This window comes from Macrotis lagotis, chromosome 5 (genome assembly GCF_037893015.1).
Source record: "Macrotis lagotis isolate mMagLag1 chromosome 5, bilby.v1.9.chrom.fasta, whole genome shotgun sequence".
Lineage (NCBI taxonomy): Eukaryota > Metazoa > Chordata > Mammalia > Peramelemorphia > Peramelidae > Macrotis > Macrotis lagotis.
The window spans coordinates 7,348,528-7,370,362 of NC_133662.1; the positions used below are offsets into that span (position 1 = coordinate 7,348,528).

Below are 21,835 nucleotides of genomic sequence, written 5' to 3' on the forward strand. Positions count from 1 at the left end.
ATAATTGAAAAGACTGACCATTTCATTACTGAAAGATAGCAAGGCAAAGGAAGTTATACTATGAGTAAAATATTTTAAGAAAAAGTAGAGATCAAAAGATTAGAGAATAAGATATAGGGAAAGAAAGATTTAGGAATAAGGACACAAGGGAAGGAAGAAGGATAAAAGAGATGCTGAAGAAGGATAAAAGATATGCTGAAGAAGAAATCCTTTTTTTTTTTTTTTAGTTTTTGCAAGGCAAATGGGGTTAAGTGGCTTGCCCAAGGCCACACAGCTAGGTGATTATTAAGTGTCTGAGACTGGATTTGAACCCAGGTACTCCTGACTCCAAGGCCGGTGCTTTATCCACTATGCCACCTAGCGCCCCCTAGAAGAAATCCTTTTGATAGAGATAAAATGTCACCCTGTTGGGTTTGTTCAGGACAGTAGAGAGGCGTTCACTACATATGAAGGGGTGTAGAAGAAACCCTCAACATTAACTTCTGAGGATATAGTGTTTGAGATCAGGTAAATTCTAAAGTTATTTAAAGTATCATAGGAAACTGATTACACTCCAGTTTAATTCAAAAAATATTTATTAAGACATTTCTTGTAGCTCATCTTAAAATGACATTGGAGGGACACCAATCTCAGCTTCATCATACCCCATATCCTCAAAGGACGGTGGCGGGTCATCTCTCATTCTGGAGACAAGGGAATCCCCAAAGACCTTGGGAGACTGACCTAGAAGCAAAAAAAAAATAAAGCTGTATTTTTCAGCTTTGTCTAAAGAAAAAAAAAACAAGGAGTCTCTGGTAGTGGTACATATGGGTGAAAAGAATTGGGTAAAGGTTCTTTTCTAAGTCTAGATGCAACAAAAATGGGGAAAAGCAGGAATGGAAAGGAGAGACATTTGGAAAAGGGAACCTGGAGGAGCAAGCTTCAGAACCCCAAATCTGGTTTATTAAAATGCTTGCTATGATCACAGTGGATACAAGTGTCCCAAGTGTATTCCCAATAAATGTCAATACTACGAATTCTAAATGAATAGTTTGACATATATTTGTATGTATTGTGCACCCACATATATGGAGACATTCAGCTATATACTTGAATGCACATGCATACACACAGAATCAATGGACTTGATATCTTCAGAAATCTCTGCCTGTAACTGCCCATTATGGCTACCCCCCATCTTCTAAAATAGCTGGAAATCTCTCTTGTAAGGTCAAATAAGTCTATAGGGAACCATTCACCTGTTTGTGATTCTCCATACTTATCCCATTCAGTGGTAGGCTCCAGACTACTCCCCTCATCCATCTGGGTGACAGGGGCATTTTCAGGTCCAGATAATTCTTCAACATCATCATATCCATAACCTGGGGCATCATCAGGCCAATGTGAGATATCTGAAGGATAGATAAAAATTTTATTTTATTTGTTTGTTTGTTCTTTTAGGTTTTTGCAAGGCAATGGGGTTAAGTGGCTTGCCCAAGGCCACATGGCTAGGTAATTATTAAGTGTCTGAGACCGGATTTGAACCCAGGTACTCCTGACTCCAGGGCCAGTGCTTTATCCACTGCACCACCTAGCCGCCCAGAAAACTTTATTTTAAATATGAGTTTTTTTGGTAAGTGAAAAGATGAACTTGTGTATATGAAAAGAAATAAAATTTCAATTTTTTTTAAAGATAGAGGGAGGCTCAGGACATGTTCAAAGCTGAATTCAGCTAAAGAATAAGACACTTTGGTTTAGGATTAGAGACCTGACCTTGTACTAAGAGTCATCAAGTGTTTACATTGGGAAAGGGGACAAATTCCCTCATATAGGATAATGATTTCAGTTCCCTCCATGTTATTTTCCCCTTGCATTGTTTTATCCTGAAAATAATTTCCAGGACCTCATTTCTTTTTACTGGCCCTCTGAGCAAGAGAGGGAGAACAAGAGCAAGGAGATAATCACTTAGACCTAGAACCTAATTCATGTTTTTCTGGTGACAGTGACTCTGAGAGAAAACATACAAGAGAAAGTAAGATGATTCCCTAAATTATCCTCCAGATTTGGATGCTTCTTTCACCATTATTCTGATCTTGAATACAAGCCCTGTGCCCTTTTCATGGTCTTATCGATCTATCCCTGAGTCATTTTCCTGGTATCAGTCCAAATTTCTACTTCTGAAGAACATGCTTGCAGTCAAACAGAGTATTCAACTGCCATTGGGATTCTTCTGAAAAGCTCAGCCTAGTGAGAGATGGGATGTCTGGTAGAAGTTGAGGATAACAGTTACATTTTAGCTGTTGCCTTCAAAATCAGAAAACTCCTTGGGAAACATAAGCTCTGACCTTTAAGATCCCCTTTTCTATTTCTTGGGGACAGTTGATGCTGAACTTTCCCTTAATTTTCCTCTGTGGGGTATGAAAGCTTGTTGTTCACAGAAAATTCTCTGTTCAGATGAAGCCCCATGATGGATGCAAATAGGAAAAGGAAACTTGTTCTCCCTCTCTTCAGGCATGGTCTATCTGCAAACTTCAGAACAATGTCAAAATGTCTTCTGACATCAGGGAGGCCAGCATTAAACATTAAATAGGAGGTCTGTGGTCAAAAGGATTAAAAAAGTCACTGCTCTGGAGTAAGACTAGGGAAACTCATGTCACCTTCATAATTTGACTGGTGAAGAACTTGAATTGACAAAATATTAGTAAAATAAAACAATCCGTGTTCAAAAAATTGCAACATATTTTAAGCGATGTTGTCCTGAGAGTAGAGTGTTGTTCTTCAAATAGTGGAGGGAAATGAAGTATGGATAACTGAAAGTTTATTAAGAAGTAAGGGTCCTAGAGATGGCCCTGTAGAGTAGTGACTATGCTTTTAAAGATCAGCATTATTCTTGTGAATGAAAAAGACATAAGGGTATGGAAGAGAATTTCATCCACAGTTTCAAGTAATTATCTTTAGGGACATTCAAGCCTTTTTACTACAATTCTGTTCTTAAAAAGCCAACACTGGGTTAAGAGGGAATAGTATAATGGTGTTCATCAATTCCATTGAATAGACTATTGTCTAAGAGAAATGAAATTAATGCATCTTTGGACCTGGAATCGAGGACCTTATTGTTAATAGGTAGGCACTATAATGAGTGAGACCCAAAATGACAAAAGAAAACCAGAATCAAAAAAAGCAGATAATTCTGTACATTTTCCCTCTAGAGAAGAAGCTCAAAGCTCAGAATTAGATTGATGGACCTACTTGCCCATGCAGAGAAGGGAAAATGCAAACTCAATGATGGGTGTGTCACATCATAGGCAGAGATGTCTGAAGATGCCAAAGTCATAGATTTCAATATTGACCAAAGCTTATAGATGATGTCCAGAGTATCCAAGAAGGCAGTAGATATGCATACCTGGGTCATTCAGGAGATCCTTCTTCTCCCCTGTCAGCTGGTAATCAATCTCTTGGTACACGGCTTCGTAAAGAGAATCCTCATATCTGGACAAAACTGGGCAAATGGCTATGGATCAGAAACTTTGGGCCTGAGTTCATCACCTGACATAGTTAACTCAGGACCCTCAATCTACTTTCTGTTCATACTCAGGTCACTTCCTATTTCTACTATAGATGCCTATTCTGTCCATCCCCGTATGGTATGACCTTGCTTGGAATCTTGTGCCTTGCACAAATTCTGTCCTCACATCTTAGCTTTTCCTGGAACAATGACGAGTGGAGTCATTTAGAACTTGAAAACCAGTGCAAAAATTGTGGATCATGTCATTTTTAAAGTGTTTTAATGATTTTGTCCAACATCCCAATCCCTGTCTCTGCCTCCCTTTACTCACATCCACCCTTTCCCATATTATTCAGTATTTCATAGATTGCTCACGTTGTTTCTGGATTCTTCCTCTGTGCATCTGAATCCCCAGGAAGACAAGGACCAGGAAGAGAAGAGCCCCTAAAATGAGGCAGAAGATCCCAAGCAGTGGGAATATGCTAGAATCAGGAACTGGAGAAAAAAAAACAACATAAAGCTCTGGATTATGGGAGAAGTTTTAAAATTCTCAGGCAAGCTCACTAAGGGTAGTATGGTGAGAGGAGGGAAATCTGAAGCTCACCCTCAATTTGGAGATTCTGTAATTGGGGAATAATCCCCCCAAATGAGGGGATGGAGATAGGTCTGGATGTCAAAAATAAGACAGTTAAGGAATCATCCTTCTTCTTATGGGAACTGAGTTCCAGATCTTCAAACTAATAAATGGGAGGGGGCAGATATAATCTTGAAGAACTTTCTATGGACCCTCTCAAAAATCATAATTCAAGCCCCATCCCACAGACTCCTCAGGATTCAGTCATAGTAGATATCCTGAGAGATAAAAGACTTTCATAACTTTGAGACTAGAAAGGTTTTTGTTGTCAAATGAAATCAGAGGTCTTATAAGGTGAGTGAGGGAGTGGCAGAACACTGTACCTTTTATGATAGATGGCCCTGGTGTCCTCTCACCTGGAAGAAAATAGGAGAAAAAAATCTGAAGAAAGGGTAGAGATAAGGATGGGTATGGCTTCTGGATGCTGCTCTATGTTCCCTATTATGTGAACATCCTCCCATAATGCTCCATGCAACCAGTTTAGTCTTCACTCTAGGATCTGCTTGGTCCAGGATAAAGGATTCATACAATTCATGTTTAAGAGACTGGGAACATATGGATTGGAGTCAAATGGCATGTGCTGAAGTCAAATGCCAAATCCAGATGTCAAAACTGGATATTTATGGGAGGGTCACATATTTTCTAAGAAATTGTTATAGATACTTCCCCTCATGCCATCCTTTAGATCACAAGTTTCTTAGCATATTATCTTTCCTAATAGAACTTATTCTCCCAGACATGAAAGTGTCCCATAGACAGTGAATATTGCATATAGCCTTCCTTCTGTCCCACAGGCATTTCAAACTCAGTATGTCCAAAATAACCAATTATCTCCTGTCTTTCTCCTTCTCATACACTTTTCCTATTCGAAATTTCCCTATTACTCTTGGTACACTTCTACTCTCCTAATCACTCACACAATCTTTTCTGTCACTCTCCCTACAGATCCACTTTGCTGGAAAAATCTTGCTATTTCTGTCTGCATGTTTCCTTCTCTTTACTAACACAATCAATACTTAGTTAATATCTCCACTATCTCCAGGACTATTGTTATGATTGCTCTCCCCATGGCAATCTTTCCTTCATTTAACTGTGAAACTGGTCATTCTGGGGAGTATTTTTGACCACATTAATTTGTTGTTGCTGTTAAATCATGTTTAAGTCATTTCTGACTTTTTGTGACTTCATTTTTTTCTTAGAAGATGTACTAGAATGGTGATCTATTTCCTTTTCTAGCTCATTTCACAGATGAAGAACTAATAAAAAACAGAATCAAGTAATTTGTCCAAGATGACAGAATGTCTGAGGACAGATTTCTATTCAGGATGAAGGGTCTTCTAAACTCCAGATCTGCATCATCTAGTTGCCTCCATCATTCCCATGTACAGTAGAATCCTCTAGTTCCCTATTATTTTCAAATTCCAAAATACTCTGCTGATGTTCCAAATTTTTTTCAACTTATTCTAATTGTACATTTCCACAATTCTTATATACTCCTCCTCTTCACACAATCTAAATATCAACCATACAGGCTCATTCCCTGTTTCTTTAAAATGATTCTCCATCTCTTTACTTGAATATTGACTTTCTGGAACTCCTTTCAATGAACTCCTCCTTACTTCTATCTCTTGACATGTTTGGTTTCTTTCAAGACTCAACTCAAGTACATCCTTTTAAATGGTTTCCTGAAACATGCCAGATGCTGAAACATTGTTTTAGGTTACTTTTATGCCATTGTAAGGTACCTTTTATGTATCTAGTTATTTATATGTTCTTTCCCCCTTTACACTATGAAGTTGCTTGAAAGTAGGCATTTTTTTTTTACTTTCTATTACTAGGCCTTAATATAGTTCCTAACGCATAATTAGCACTTTTTAGTAAATTCTTACTAATTGATTGATTGCCTGTTATTCTGATTTGGGCTAAATGTGAGGGGGCAGGTGGATGGACATTTTTGTGATAAACAGCATAGGGGTACTATATGGTACAATGGATAGAGCCCTGGTTCTAGAAGATCAGGAAAATCTGAGTTCAAACTCAGACTCAGATAATAATTGTCTACCTTTAGGCAAGCTACTTACTCAAATTTCTCATCTGCAAAATGAGAACTCATTGAAAAATGAAATATCAAACAACTCCCATACCTTTTCCAAAAAAGTTCCATGGACATATAGTCCATAGAGTCATGAAAAGTGGGATGCAACTGAATGACTGAACAACAATGTTATCTCATCCTTTTCACCAGAAGAAAAAAAAAACAATTTTGAGTGTGAGAATGAGTAGAGACCAAGTTAGACATATTGGCTCTGAATTCTGCCTCAGTTCTCTGTCATTTGAATATCTTCCCAAGATACTCTATTCAAACAGCTCAGGAAATCCTTCTCATCCACTCCTTCTGGCACAAGTTTGAGGAGAGGGCTGGGGAACAGGAGAGATATTGTAAGGTTAAGAGTCACAGAACCTGGGTCCCAAAATTTCCCAGGAAGTTATAATTGCTAGTCTATTTAATCTTATGTCCATCATATAATTCCCATGGACTTCTATTTCCTCCTCTGTAAATCAATTTGATTGGCATGATGATTACTAACTTTATTTTCAGTTACAAATTCTATGACACTAATCAAATTAAAGACTCTCCTTTTACCAATGGATAGACCAGTGGAAACTCCATTCATATGCTTACTCTAAGTCCATGGGCTCAACATCTGTTCTCAGATCCCCAAACCCCATCTTAAGTCTGTCACACTCACCTGAGCACATCACACCTGCATCTTCCTCATGCTTACAGTCACTCTGCCCCCAGGGTCTTGCAGGACAATCCCACAAAGAGGACTCCTTCCCTGTGCATTGTACATCATCCAACCAGATGTTTCCATTTCCTGGGGTAAATTCAGACCCTCTTGTGGCATTCAGAGCAGAGCCACAGTCCAATTGCTGACAGACCACGTTAGCATCTGCTAGGTCCCAGAAGTCATCACATACAGTCCCCCAGGAGCCATCATGCCAGACTTCCACTCGACCTGAGCACGGGGTCTTTCCTCCCCTGAGTTGGAGTCTGTCTTTTTCTGGAAATGAAGCAGAATCCCTTGTTACATGCCCAGGAATCTCTGTGAGTTTCAGATATAGAGAAGAAGCAACTGAGATACCTGTGTACTTCTTGGATGATGGGCAGTCAGTGTCCTTCTCTCCTGCAGAGAGAAGCCATATGACTTAATCATTATCTTAAAATATCATTCAGCCAGGGGCAGCTAGGTGGTGCAGTGGATAGAGCACTGGCCCTGGAGTCAGGAGTACCTGAGTTCAAATCTGACCTCTGACACTTAATAATTACCTATCTGTGTGACCTTGGGTTAGTCACTTAACCCCATTTGCCTTGCAAAAAAAATGTCATTCAGCCATAAGGTTTTGAGGTTCCAGGAGAATTACTAAAGATCCCTTTATACTCTCCCAAGTACAAAATAATACCATCTTCTTCTTTATCAAAATCAGTGATTTGTTGATCTATGAGTTCTCAATTGAGAATATATATATACACATATATACATATATGCATATAGAAGTACACACATGTATGTACAGGTATACATACCAACACAATGGGGCAACTGGGTGGTCAGGGGATAGAACATAGTTCTTGGAATCAAGAGGATGGAGAGTTTGAATTTGACCTCAGATACTTGACACTTACTAGCTGTGTCTTTCTTGAACAAGTCACTTAATCCTGTTCAGTATCAGGACCATCTCCAGTGATCCTGATTCAAATCCAACCCAGATGGCTCAGGAAGAAAAAGTGAGGCTGGTGACTTAGCATAGAACCCCCTCACTAAAATCCAGTTCATGAGCTTCTCTTGTCATCACCTCTCTGATATCATGGTCCTCTTTGAGAATGAAGGACAAACATTATGTATAGATTTATGTGTATTGTGTCTAAGTATGTGCATGATTATATGTGTTTACATATGCATATATGCATACTTATAGACAAAAAAGCAAATATATCCATATCCATATCCATTTTGCAAAATGTCTGCCTTTAGGGCAGCATATAATTAGATAGAAGGGTCATGAAAATAAAATGAAGACTCTATAAGGAAGCAGATCAAAGTAACCCAAGGAGAAAATGAAGAATTATCAGGCAAAGAGAGGAGGTATGTTTTTATGTTGGATAGAGTCTTTTCTTTGAAACTGAATAAGGTTGAGAATTAGAAGGAGTTTTAGGGAATATTTATGTTTAAATCTCTAACTATGAAGTAGGAATTATGGAAGGGAGAATGACTAACTCACAAATTGTTGACATCAAGCTACTAATCAATTAAAAAAAATATGAGCATCTCCAACAAACCTATATTTGGATCTATATCATGGCCAAAGATTGAATCCACTTGAACTAAGAAATAATACTTTTTTAAATGATTTACAAAGAGACAGACGCAGTTACCTCTACATATGATATAGCTTTCCTCTTCCTTGTTACAAGAATTCTGGTTCCAAGACTGAGAAGGACAATGCCACAGGAGGGATTCTTGACCTTGGCAGTTGATTTTATCTATCCACTGAACCTGCATACTTCCTCGGGGGCTATGCAATATATCAATATTCCCTGTGACACCACAACTCAGGTGTCTGCAAATCACTGATACAGTATTGTGGTCCATGGAGTTGTAGCAAACACTACCCCATGTTCCATTATAGAAAATCTCTAGCCACCCACTACATTCATTGCCATCACTCATCAGTCTGAGATCTAGAGATTCTGAAAATGGAGAGAAAGTTATTACATCAACATCATCAGAGGGGACATTTTTTCTCATATTCGCTGGGTCTCTTCTCTCTGGAAGTTGTGCTCTATTTTCTGACTCTGCAGGGGAGTCTCCACTGAATGGCATAGATCCCAGACCTTCTGTCTCCAGAATTACTTCCTCTATAATTCTAAATACTTCTTTTACTCTTGTCTCCCACATAGATAAAGACAAGAATGTCTTTACTATGATTTCCCTAATAAGTTTCATAGTTTTAGAATCACTTTATATCTGTGACCCACCAATAGTAAATCAAATCAGCAAACGCAGATTGTATAACTGTTATGGAAATATATAAGGGCAATGTATGTATATATGTAGGTGTGTGTATGTATGTCTGCATATATATACATACATACATACATACATACATTCATCATGTCTCCATAAGGGAGGACACCCATGTAAACAATTTGTAGGACTTGAATGAAATCACTCCCCCCCCCCCCAGATCAGAAGTCTTGGTTTGAAATTGAAATCTCAGGAGACACTGACTGGTCCTCAATGTTCCCTCAAGGCCTTCAGAATTAGTGGGATGTGTGTAGCACAGACCTGAGCAGAGGACTCCTGCATCCTCTTTGTGTCGACAGTCATGCTGGCCCCAGTGGGGGGAAGGGCACTCTCCTAGATGGGATTCATTTCCAGAGCAGCTAAGCTCATCTAGCCAAATAGGCCCTGATCCTTCTCCAAAGTGAGCAGAGACCATGGCTTTGAGGGCCACTCCACAGCCCAGCTGCCTGCACACCACATGGGCATCACTCATGTCCCAGGAATCATCGCAGATGGTCCCCCAGGTGCCATTGTAATAGACTTCAATTCTTCCAGAGCAGGGACCTCCTCCATTCAACAGTCGAAGTTGTCCATTTTCTACAGGGAGAAAGTCAGAATAATTGCCCATTTCCCAAGAAAAAAAGCAGGGTTTCTTCAGTTTGTTCTACTTTCTTACCTGTAAATGGGGCAGGTACCTTTTCTTGGTTAGGCTGTGCATTATTGAATGTTAGGGACTGGGTCTGGTTTCCTACAAAAAGAACAGAACTAAGATGCCTGGAGCTGGAAGTTTTAAACATTGAGTGCATATATAAGGTAAATGTGTACCTTGAGGAAAGGCACTGGATAAGAGGAGAGGATCAGCAAATTTTAAGAAGACAGGTTGTGAGGGAGGGACAAAGGAAGGTGGGAGGTAGAAGGAATGAGGGTGGTGAAGGAATTGGATGGAGGGAAATATAATTATCCATGGTAACTGTGGGAAACAATATTGAAAGAAGTTTCTCTGCTGGAAGTCTTACTTTTCAAACCTAGAGAACTGAGTCAAAATTATAAAAAAATAAGAGCCATTCCCCAGTTGGTGAAAGATCAAGATCTATGAACAGTTTTCAGATGAGGCTATTAAGGCAATCTATTTAAATCATTTTAAAAAAAATGTCCAAACTCACTATTGAGAGGAGAGATGTGGGTTGGAATGGTTCTAAGGTATTACTGTATGCCTATTGGATTGGCTAATAGGGTAGAAGGAGAAAAAGACAATTATTGGAGGGGCTGTGAGGAAGTTGAGACATTGATTCATAGTTGGAGAGTTGTCATTTGATTCAACAATTCTGCACAGTAGTTTGAACCGATGCCAAAGAACTATGGAACCATGCCTATCCTTTGGCCTAATGGTGCAATTGCTAGTTCTATATTCTAGAAGAGATGAAATATAGATAGAAAAGAAGTTTAAATACACACACACACACACACACACATACACTGCTCTTTTCTGCCGATGGGGAGGTGGAGATTGAGGGAATGTCCTGATGGTGAATGGATGATATTGTGGTATGTAATTGAGTTAAAATACTGTTCCATTATGAGAAATGATAAACAGGATGCTCTCAGCAAAAACCTTACATGAGCAGATGCAGTGGGAAATGAACTGTATGCATACTGTAACCAAAGAGAACTCTGAAGGACATAAGATAGAGAATTCTATCCATGCCAAAGACAGAAATGAGGGTGTCTGGAATACAGATTGAAGCATCTTTTTTCACTTTATTTTTCTTCAGGTTTCTATTTTGGAGAGGAGAGGATGGTTATATGTTCTTTTACGACATGACTTTTTGATAATTTTGGCATGACTACCCATTTTGGGAGTGGGTTAGGAGGAAGGAAGAGAATTTGGAACACAGGGTTATGGAGGTGAATGTTGAAACTAGTTTTTATACTAAACAGGGGAGTGAATAAAAGAAAATTTAAAAACACATTTTGCTTGGAGTGGTAACTATTCAGGATGGCAGGAAGAAAATTTAGAGGTACATTTTTAAAATGAATGTTAAAAATATTTACATGTAATTTAAAAAGTCATTTTAAAAATAAATTATTTCAATGATTGTTTCAAAATGATTGGTCTATGATTTATTTAAGGAGAGTCCCACCTCTAAGCAAGGGTCTACATATAAAGAGGTCTATGTGGTGAGGCTCATGTGTGGAAATGGATGTTACTCTCCCATGTGTCATGAGGGTGTCATTATGTGACTCATAGGGAGAAAGAATAAATATGTCTAGACATCTTTTCTCCAGATTGTAGTTCTATCATTTCAGTCTTGTCCAACACTTTGTGACCCCATTTGGGGTTTTCTTGGCAAAGGTACTGGTGTAGTCTGTCTACTTTCTCCAGTTCATTTTACTGATGAGGAAACAGAACCAAACCAAATTAAGTGTCTTTTCCAGGGACATGCAACCGATAATTGTTTGAGGCTGAATTTGAACTCAGATCTTCCTAACTCCTGACCCTGTTCTCTTTTCACTGTGTCTTCTAGCTGCCTCTCTATCTAGCTGCTCCCACTGCCCTTTTCCAAAGGAGACTTTAATTCCTACAAGGAGGGCAAGCAGGAGACTGGGGTCAGAGGCTGCTCTGCTCTCTTCAGAGAGAGGGGATACAAGCTAGAATTATTTTTTTTTCTGCTTGCGTAATTATTGTTATTCTAGAGATCATGATCTAGATCCATCTAACTTCTGATTGTTCTGACATTAACTATGGAGGAGAGAGTTAAAAACATTATTTTATAGCAGTCTTGAGGCTACCCCAAAAGAAGCCATGACCCAAAGATAATTATGACTTCCTGTTCTTGAGGGATGAGTGTCTCTCCTGTTCTAATTAGATATGAATTCATTCTACCTCTAAATCAAGAAGAAAATGTGGAGGCCTTCAATAGTGAGCACCGTACAAACGCTAGTAAATTGACTTTCCTAAGTAACTGAGGAAAAAAGAAAACATAATAGCAGATATGCATTTCTTTTACACATCACTAAAAATGACTTCCCAAAATAATGCTTATATAGCAAAACTGAAAGGAGTTCCCTCTAACTTTGTCCTATTTCTAAATTTCTCTCTGGTACTCCCTATTGTGGTGATTAGAATAGGACATGATAGTGGGAATTGAGTCAACCATACTGACTCCATCTTGTGACTTCTCTATCTACTTATGGAGCAAATCCAATCACTGACTTTTGAGAATTCTTTATTTAATTTTTGAAGCTGAGAGAAAACCTTTTTTGCATTATTTGACTCTAACCCTGCATGACTGGGAACTGGACCACTTACCTCTCTCTGATGCTTGAATAAGTCAGATCCATGATTATGCAAGAATTTTTCTCCCAAGCAATGCTTTATCTGAAAACTGAACCAGTACTGATAAATCAGTTATGGTTCCATATTTTTCTGACATTTGGAAGGAGTGGAAAACTTGGACAGCCCTTCATCTTTCCTCCATCTAGAAATTAGACTGCCTAATTTTGTTTTCTTTTAGATCTTTAGCATTGATACAAAAAAAAACTTATCCTCTCTATTCTTATTGCCAAAACTGCAAAAGGTGAGTGGTCTTAATAAATTAATAAGCTTGGAAGGTCAAACCTTTGTTTCCTCAATCATTTCATTTTTCATATACCTCACTATCTATTCTATCAAGTTTTCTTGAACCCAGTTTCTGGCTAACTTGCACTGATTCAACACAGATCTACATTGTTCACAGAATCCTGCTTCTCAGACCCTCGATTTAATGTTTTATTCTAGATACTGACTGATTTTTATTTCTGATTCAGATATAAAACTGACAGGAAGGTTTTTACCCTAATTGAACTTCTACTACCTCTCATAAATATACAGAGAAGAAATAAATTGTATGATCTTTAGCTCAAGAGTTTATTTCCTTAATAATCCTTTTTTCTGGTGGAACTTGATTTTATAATATGAAATTAGTGAGACTTGAAAGAAGAGAGATCCTGGTATTCTAGCTCAGGTGCTCTTTTTGTTTCTGACTAGAATCATTCTTTTCTCCAGCTTTCACCAAATATGACCCTAACTAAATCAATTTCCACCAGTGAGGAAATGTTTTACTAATGACCCTTTTGAGCCAAGGGTCATAATTTTCAAGAAACAACCACTGAAATTTTATTGTAAGATGGTTATATTAAAGTCCACCAAATAACAAATAGCCTCCTGGTCTTTATGATAATCTCCAATCTAATCTGTCCTTGAAATTTGATCTCACCATCTTGCTGGAAAGCACCCTATATGTGGATTTAGACTATGCCTAGTCCTTCTAGTTTAAATTTTCTCATTTGTGGGCCTTTGCATCAATGCATAGAGTCACTATATCTCTTCACTGTTAGTACTATACATTAGCATAATTCTACACTTCCACCTAGAGTATACATCTTCCCTACCTGTGAATTCTCAAGGAAAATCATGAAAGAAAGATGGCATAAATTAAGGGTATCTGTACAATTGTCATGAGCAATCCCCAACAAAATGATTAGAACTCCTAACACTTGCAGAGAAAAACTGCCATGACTCTCCTCTAAATTCTGAAGAGGATTCCTTGACTATTGATGAATATAGACACTTCTATATCTTCCTTCCTGCAGATGTCATTGCTTTCACTGATTCATCACCTGGAGATATGTTTTACATCCAAATTAGAGATTTCCCTTCACGAACCTGAGCAGACCACAGAAGCAACTGTCGCTTTGGCACATGGAGAAGTCCCCAGCACAGTCACAGGACAATCCCATAAATGAGACTCAGTCCCTGTACAATAAAATGTATCTCCTGTAACTTGGACACTTCCTTTGCCAAAATGTACTTCTTGTGGAGATTTCATGGCAACACCACAATTGAGCTGATGGCAGAGGACATTGGCATCTGCCAGGTCCCAGTGGGACTCACAGAGAGCTCTCCAGGTCCCCAAAACTTGGATTTCCACTCTTCCTTCACATCGGGAGCTTCCATTCATCAGGCGAAAGTCTGTGTACCCTGGGGAGAAGAAGACAGGGTTCTAGTGTTTGTGACTTTTTAATCTTAGTATCAAGCACAATATGGTAGCAGAATAAATGCATTGTGTAAGCTTTACTTGAACAAATGACTCCAACAGCCATGCTAAGTTGGCATTTTCCTTGTGGAAGAGGAACTGTGGGGCACAATGAGAGAAGTGGTTCACTTCCATTACAATGGAATTCTTTATCTGATATATATCCATTTCCTTCCCCAAAGTGAGCTCTTTCCATGATGGAGACTGCAGTCCCACACTGTAACTCAGCACATATGACTTTGGCTGTAGAAAGATTAAAATTCCAATCACAGACAGTGTTCCAATTTTCTCCAGAATTGACTTCTACCCTCCCATTACAGGGTCCATCCCCTGCAACCAGTTTGACAAATCCTGGAAAGAAAAGAAAGAAGGCAATGAACTCCAAGACTTCCAAGATTCCCAAGGGAGAAGAAGCAGAAGGATTCTCCTTAAGTGAGAACATAACAATTAATATCTTGAAAACATGCTGACTCTGGTTGAGACTGAAATAAAACTGAAGGTACTTAATTCATGGAATTCTTCAGATCATGTCTGACATATAAGGAAGTGCAATCCTTCTACTCTTTTAGGTAGGGCAGAGGGGATGAATGCCTCTCCCTCAAGGTACAGAGAGACTTAAATGAGAGCATTAGAGAAATAAGCGTCTCCCTTGCTCCAAAATCTGGTTATTCTGAATAGATTTTCATTTTTTTTTCATTTCTAGGACTTTTTTCATCTTTTCTCCTTTTTTATAGAGAATGGATGCTTAAAGTAGTTGATATTTCAGTTGCTTTGCAGTCATTATAAAGGGTTTATGCTGAAATTCCATGATTGTTTCTATAATTTTTGCATTCCATGATTTTAGTGTAGTTTCCTTATTTTCCCATGGTTAATTTCCTGCTTCTTTTGGAATGTTTGAGAACTAGAAATAGTGCTACTTATGGCATTAAGTATATGATGTGCAAATGATGACCCACTGCCAAAATAAGAAATCAGAACAGGAATAGAACCAAAATTGTTTAAAATAAAACTACTAGTACAATGAAGTTCAATGCACATGTATAGATTAGTGTATTGTGAAACCAGGCCAATATTTTTCTGGTGGTGTTGTTGTCCTTAACTTAAATCCAACTCACTTGCATTTGATGGTGAGTGAAATATTCCCAATAAAACATTTTAGAGTCAATAATCCTAGTGAAATGAAATCTTCTTAGGGTTAAGAAATATTGAAGAAAGAACAAACTGTTATTCTTAAACTATTTCTAATAGAAAGGCCCTTGTATTTCAAACAGATGACTTTTTTGAGAAGACTAACTTTTGATAAGACTATTTTACTGACTAGGAACATAGGAGACTTTTCTTAGGAGACTTTGCATGCTTAGATATTATTTCATTTAGATAGGAATAGAAGGTCATTAAAAGTCTTTCTGATATTCTCACATCTGGATGCTGAGATATTATTTTGTGAAAATATTTTATTCTTCTCTTTGTTACTGGATAGATTTTTCACATAAAGATTGGAACTCTGAAGATCTTAACCAGTTGGGTTGGCAGAGAGGGGACTGTGGGGGTGGGGGAAATCACACTATGCCATATAATCTTGCTTGGTTTGAATCTAGAGTGCAGTTACTTGATCTTCACTACCTTTGTGAGACTTGGAGTGTGCCCTTCTCTTGAGAAAAGTCGAAATAAACTTTTTTTCTTTTTTTGCTCAGAGGAGTCCCTCAATATTTTTTTAAATGGATTTTTATCCCATACAATGGCATCACCTCCCTGAAGTCATTATCTACAGACATCATCTAGGTGTTATGTTGATGTATATGTGCAAATGGATTTGTGTATGCATACACATATATGTATGTATTATTTATGCTTGTGTAGAGAGAGACAGGGAGAAAGAGAAGAGAAAAATGAAGAGGAAGGAGACAGAGAGAGACAGAGATAGTTAGAGTGAGAAAAAGAAACACAGAAAGAGTGGAACAGATCACAATCTGCTGGTTTGGAAGGGAAGGAATCACTTTTTCCAATGAACCTTTCTGACTGATTGCCCAACTGTGAACAAGTCATTCTTCTCAATGTGTGAGTCCAAAACTAATCCATAATCTTTTGATACTTTGTCATGGCATTACCTTTGCTACAGAGACTTTTATGATTTTAATGATGAACATATTTTTTTTTGGATTTGGAAATGGACCATGATATGGATGGGGCTGTCAGAAAACCATCTTTACAGGGGATCAGGAAAACTTCTTTTTTTATAACCATAATTAAAATACTTAGATTCAGGAGCTCCATGTTAAATCTCTCTGGTCTAAACTATGAGACAAAAGTTGATGCAGGTCATTTATTTAATGCCCCTTCATCCAGAGGAATAGTAGTAATATGGAGATAGAAATAACTAGAGGAAAATGATTCATTTAAATATATGAAGCACCAACTTGAAATGATCTCTACCACATTCTGAAGTTAGCATAATCTCTGCTACTCACAATTAGTGTATGTCATTTACAAAGTTTGCTTGCTATAAAATGGAGACTTTACCTCCCTTTTTCTACCTTTAAGCTTGAGTATAAAACTGTAAAACTGAAGAGGTAAGAGAAAAGATTAGTGAATAGAGTTCCTCCCTCCAAAAAACTCCTTTAAGCAAATATAAGAACTGCACCAAATCATGATAGAGAAAATCCAAGAAAAAGTGAGAATGAGTCAATTTTTTCTAAGTCAGGTCACGAAAGTGAGATAGACAGAAAAATTCAATATACTAATTTGGTCAGGAATTTGTAGGACAGGGAGAACTTCATAAAAAGATAAAGCTATCTGCCCCCAAACAAGCAGATTAGAAGGCTCCCAAATCCCCTCTATACCCCAGGAAAAGTATGGAGAGGATCTGGAACACAGAAAAATATTGTAGTTTGGGAAATCACAGAACCAGGTTCAAAAATTTCCCAGCAAATTATTTTTGTCAGTCATTGTGGCCTTGTGGCAGTCATGTAAACCCACTGGACTTCTATTTCCTCCTCTGAAAAGAAAAGAGATTTCCCTCAAGATCATTAATTTTACTTTCAGTTCTAAATTCTTTGACTCCAGGGTCAGATTGCAGCCTCTCTTGGTATTAGAGGACAAACCTGAGGAAGTTCCATTTTTATTCAAGTCCTAGTTCCATGTCCTCCAGTTCAGTGTCTGTTCTCAGAGTTCCCAGCACATCCTTCACACTCACCTGAGCACCTCACACCAGCATCCTCTCCATGACCACAGCTACTCTGCCCCCAATGACTCTTCCTGCAATCCCAAAGAGAAGACTCTCTCCCTGTGCACTGTACAACACTCAGCCAGATGGTGCCACTTCCTGGGCCAAATGCAGCCAGACCTGGAGCAGTCACAGCAGAGCCACAGCCCAGCTCCCTACAAACCACTTTAGCATCTTTTAGGTCCCACCCAGCATCACATACTGTCCCCCAGGAGCCATCATGCCAGACTTCCACTCGTCCAGAGCACAGGGTCTCTCCTCCCCTGAGTCGGAGTTTGTCTCTTTCTGGAAAGAAAAAAGAATCCCCTGTTAGAGTCCAGGATTGAAGTGAGGAACCTCTGAGAGAACCCAGGTATAGAGGGGAGGAACATATTTATTTGTGCAGTGGTTACAGGTCACACAGACAATGTGTGTTTGTACAAACCTGGTTACAAGTTCTCTCCCCTGTCACATTTTAACTCCTTGAAGTCAGGAGCTGCTTTTCTACCTTTCTTTTTATCACTAAGGCCTAGTACAGGGCCTGCACACAGTGGTTGCTTTAAAACTTATTATTGATTTTGTACAAACTACAAGCAAGTTGAGGAAAGGCAGGGACTTAAAATAATGATTCAAAATAATTGTAGATCAAGAAAACTGAGGGTAGCTAGGTGGTGCAGAGGATAGAACACTGACCCTGGAGACAGAAGGACCTGAGTTCAAATACAAACTCAGATGCAATGATTGCCTAGTTGTTTAACCTTGGGCAAGTCACTTAACCCCATTGCCTTAAATTAAAATTTAAAAAAAGAAAAAAAGGAAACAAACAAAAACACTGGGAGAAACATTATTCTAGCTCAAGTCAATTTAAAACTTGATAGGAAAGTTCTGTCTCAAGTGTAGGAGGGATATATCCAGTGCAGGCTACACCAGCTGCAAGACTTCAGGTCCTTACAAAAGGCAGCAGGCAGTTGGCCACAGTCAGCACTAGCCAGCAGCAGGCTTTAGGGCAACTGAATGTGGGACAATATTTTCCAGAGTTCTCAGTTCACAGATGATACCAGGTGCTGATACATGGTCAGAAGGTAATTACAAAGCAGTTGCCCCTGGGAGCAGGGCTCTGCTGCTTCATCCATACTCTGTTACAAGTCATAGTCCAAGGCATGGAGGAACACTTGTGCATAAGCTACCAGGAACCAGGGACCCTGGTCAGAATCCCAGGACAGAAATCAGTAATGAGTGATGCTCACTCACATACAGGTCAGGAGGACTGGCCCCCTCCACCATGGTAGTAGAGATTAACTTTAACACAAAATTAAACATCTAGAAATAGACTGGAAATGATCTAGCACCTATAAAATAGAAGCAAACAGCAGAATGGATTAAAAACTAGGATTCTACACTATGTTGTTTACATAAAACACATGTGAAGGAGAGAGATACACACAGAATAAGGGCTGGAGCAGGATCTGTTATGCTTCAGCTGATGTAAAATTTGGACAAGAAACAATCATCATCTCAGACAAAGCAAAAGCAAAACTACAACTTATTGAATTTGTTGAACATGGAAACTACTTTGTGCTAAAAGATACCACAGAGAATAAAGTCATATCAATATTAAAAAAATATGTGCTATATGATATAGCATCCAAATTCTCAAAGGGAAAAATTTAATGAATTACAGAAGGAAATAGACTATACATATGTCTGTGTGTGTGTATAAACTATATTATTGAGGGACCTCAGCTTTCCCGTCTCAGAATTAGATTAATTTAACCAAAAAAAGATAAGTGAGAAAGAAGTTAAAGAGTTGAAAAAACCTCTGTGGGGAAATTGAGTGGGAATAGAAGAAAATATACTTTTATTTCCATAGTACATGATATCTACATAAAACCTTTCCATGTATTAGGATAAAAACCTCATAAATACACAAAAGCAGGAATACTAAACATATTCTTTTGAGGTCACAATGCAATAAAAATTGCATTCAATAATGGATCATCTAAGCATGCATTGAAAATTAATTAAAAACTAAGTAATCTAATTATAAAGCATTAGTGGAACAAATAGAAAATAACAGAAACAGTAATTACATTAAAGAGAATAATAAGGTATACTAACACAATATAAGGGATGCAGCCAAAGCTATACCTTGAGGATGTGTGTGTGTGTGTGTGTGTGTGTGTGTGTGTGTGTGTGTGTGTGTAAATAGGATTTATTTTGTTTGGGTTTTTTGTCCTTTGTTTTCAAAGAAGACCATGGCATCCAGGAAGATGATTCCATGACAAGCATATAAATTGGATTTGAGTGAGAAGATTGCTGTGCTAAGTCACCAAAGACACTTTCTCCTCCAGAATCATCAGAGTCCCTGGCCAAATATGAATCAGTATAATTGGAGGTGGCCCTGGATGTGAAGCTATCAGGGTTAAGTGACTTGCCCAAGGTCACACAGCATGTAAGTGTTAAATAGTTGAAGCTAGATTTGAACTCTGGTCCTCCTGACTCCAAGGCCAGTGCTCTATCCACTGTGCCACCCAAAGGGGTTTACTTATATTCATGTATATTTCAAAGTATCTGCCTTCAGGGAATTCAGGGTAGACTTGGAGAGAAGGGTCCATGAACATAAAATTGAGACTATTAAAGGAAGCAGAACACAGTGGAGAGAGTGAAGAAGAATTGAGACAACATGAGACTGACAGCAGCAGCCTGACAAGGCAATGCTTTATAAGATTATAAGATTATAAGAAAAAGATTTAAAGAGAGTAATCAGCCATAGGAATTAATAGGGCTATCTTTCCTTCTTTGTGATTACACAATTCCTATTAAGGAAGGAAAGAAGAAAAGTAGGTCATGTTATCAAGAAATTTTGAAGACTAAAGAATGGGAGAGAAATGAATCACAGTCATCTCTTCAGAATTCTTAGTGAAGTAGGTGGTTCAGTAGTCCATCCTAAATGTACAATTGAGGGTTTGAGGGAAGCAAAAGTCAAGTGAACAAATAAATAACTATTTTAACCAATTTCTATGTGTCAGACACCATATTGAGCCCTGGTGATGCAAAGAAAGGGGAAATAAAAGCAGCCACTGGCATCAAGGATGTAAAAGTCTAATGGGGAAGTAACATGAAAACAGCTTTGTGCAAATAAGGGATGGACAGGAGAAAGTGGAGATAATCAATGGAGGCACAACACTTGATTAAAGGCAGAGGTAATTAGAGACTTCTGGGTGAAAGACAGGACTTCAGTGGTTAGAATCAAGATGACTCATGAAATCTAGTTTGTGACATTTACCAGTTGTATGATTCTAGGCAAGTTACTTAACTCTATTTCCCTCAGTTTCCTTCTCTATAAAATGAGCTAGAGAAAACTTTGCCAAAATAAAACCAAACTCAAATGGACTCACGAAGACAAATACAACTGAAAAGATAGATCAGTGTTAAATGAAACCAGGGATGGCAAGAAATAACAGGAAAGAATTATAGACATAGAGGAGAACCAATGAAAATGCAGTCAGAAGATAGAGTGAGCTATGCAAACAAAAAACAAAACAAAACCGAAATTAGTATCACTGGTTTGAAAAGAATATGGAGGAAAGTAAAGTGTTAGTAGACTAAAAAGAGAGGAGAGAGCCAGAATATGAAGGACTGTGAATGAAAGGATTTGATATTTGATACCAGAGGTAACAGGGAGCCAGTAAAGTTGTTGTTTGGGAATGAGGAGGTGACATGGTCAGACATGTGCTTTGGGAAGATGAATGTAACAGCTGAGAAAAGGATGAACTAGAATAAAGAGAGTCTTGAGACAGAATGATCAATAGAAAAACTCTTGCAATAATCCAGAATAGGCTTACATCTTTAGGGTAGCGATGTAAGAATAAAAAAGAAGGGGATATAGATGAGAGATGTTAAAAAAAAGTAGTATTAAAATAACTTAGCAACTGATTGCATATGGTAGGGCAAAAGAGAGAGAAGAGTTGAGGATGACATTGAGGAATAGCTGACTGTCGGTGAATGGCAATGGAATCCACAGTAATAGGAAAGTGAGAAAGATAGGAATCCAATGCAGAGAAATATGAGTTTTGGAAAATTTGATTTTAAGATGTCTACAAGTCACCTAGTTCAAGATGTCCAGTAAAGGGTTGAAGATGTTAGACTGGGGGGGAGGGTGTCAAAAGAAAGAGTAAAGGTTGATTGATAGATCTGAGATCATCTCTATAGAGATGATATTTTAACTACTGAAGATAATGAGATCATAGAGCGAAATAGTATAGACTTTGAAAAGAGGTGACCTAACATATCAGACAGGAAGGAGAAGAATCATAAAACAACAGTATCATGAAATCCTAGAGAGAAAAGAATATCAAGGGGATTGTGATG

General features: G+C 38.2%; 1 protein-coding gene across 1 annotated transcript in view; it reads right to left on the reverse strand.

The window, feature by feature from the left end:
- Nucleotides 1-596: 596 nt before the first annotated feature.
- The window catches only part of LOC141488442 (antigen WC1.1-like), a 78,514-nt gene continuing 57,275 nt past the window's right edge, over nt 597-21,835 (reverse strand). Inside the window, exons 15-27 of the mRNA XM_074188511.1 lie at nt 17,456-17,770; nt 14,305-14,613; nt 13,893-14,207; nt 9,864-9,935; nt 9,470-9,784; nt 8,557-8,871; nt 7,265-7,306; nt 6,869-7,183; nt 4,442-4,474; nt 3,860-3,979; nt 3,383-3,478; nt 1,239-1,391; nt 597-723 (exon numbers count right to left, since the gene is read on the reverse strand). Of these exons, the coding sequence (XP_074044612.1) occupies nt 602-723; nt 1,239-1,391; nt 3,383-3,478; nt 3,860-3,979; nt 4,442-4,474; nt 6,869-7,183; nt 7,265-7,306; nt 8,557-8,871; nt 9,470-9,784; nt 9,864-9,935; nt 13,893-14,207; nt 14,305-14,613; nt 17,456-17,770 (2,522 nt within the window). The 3' untranslated portion in view covers nt 597-601. The remainder of the gene's footprint in view (nt 724-1,238; nt 1,392-3,382; nt 3,479-3,859; nt 3,980-4,441; nt 4,475-6,868; nt 7,184-7,264; nt 7,307-8,556; nt 8,872-9,469; nt 9,785-9,863; nt 9,936-13,892; nt 14,208-14,304; nt 14,614-17,455; nt 17,771-21,835) is intronic.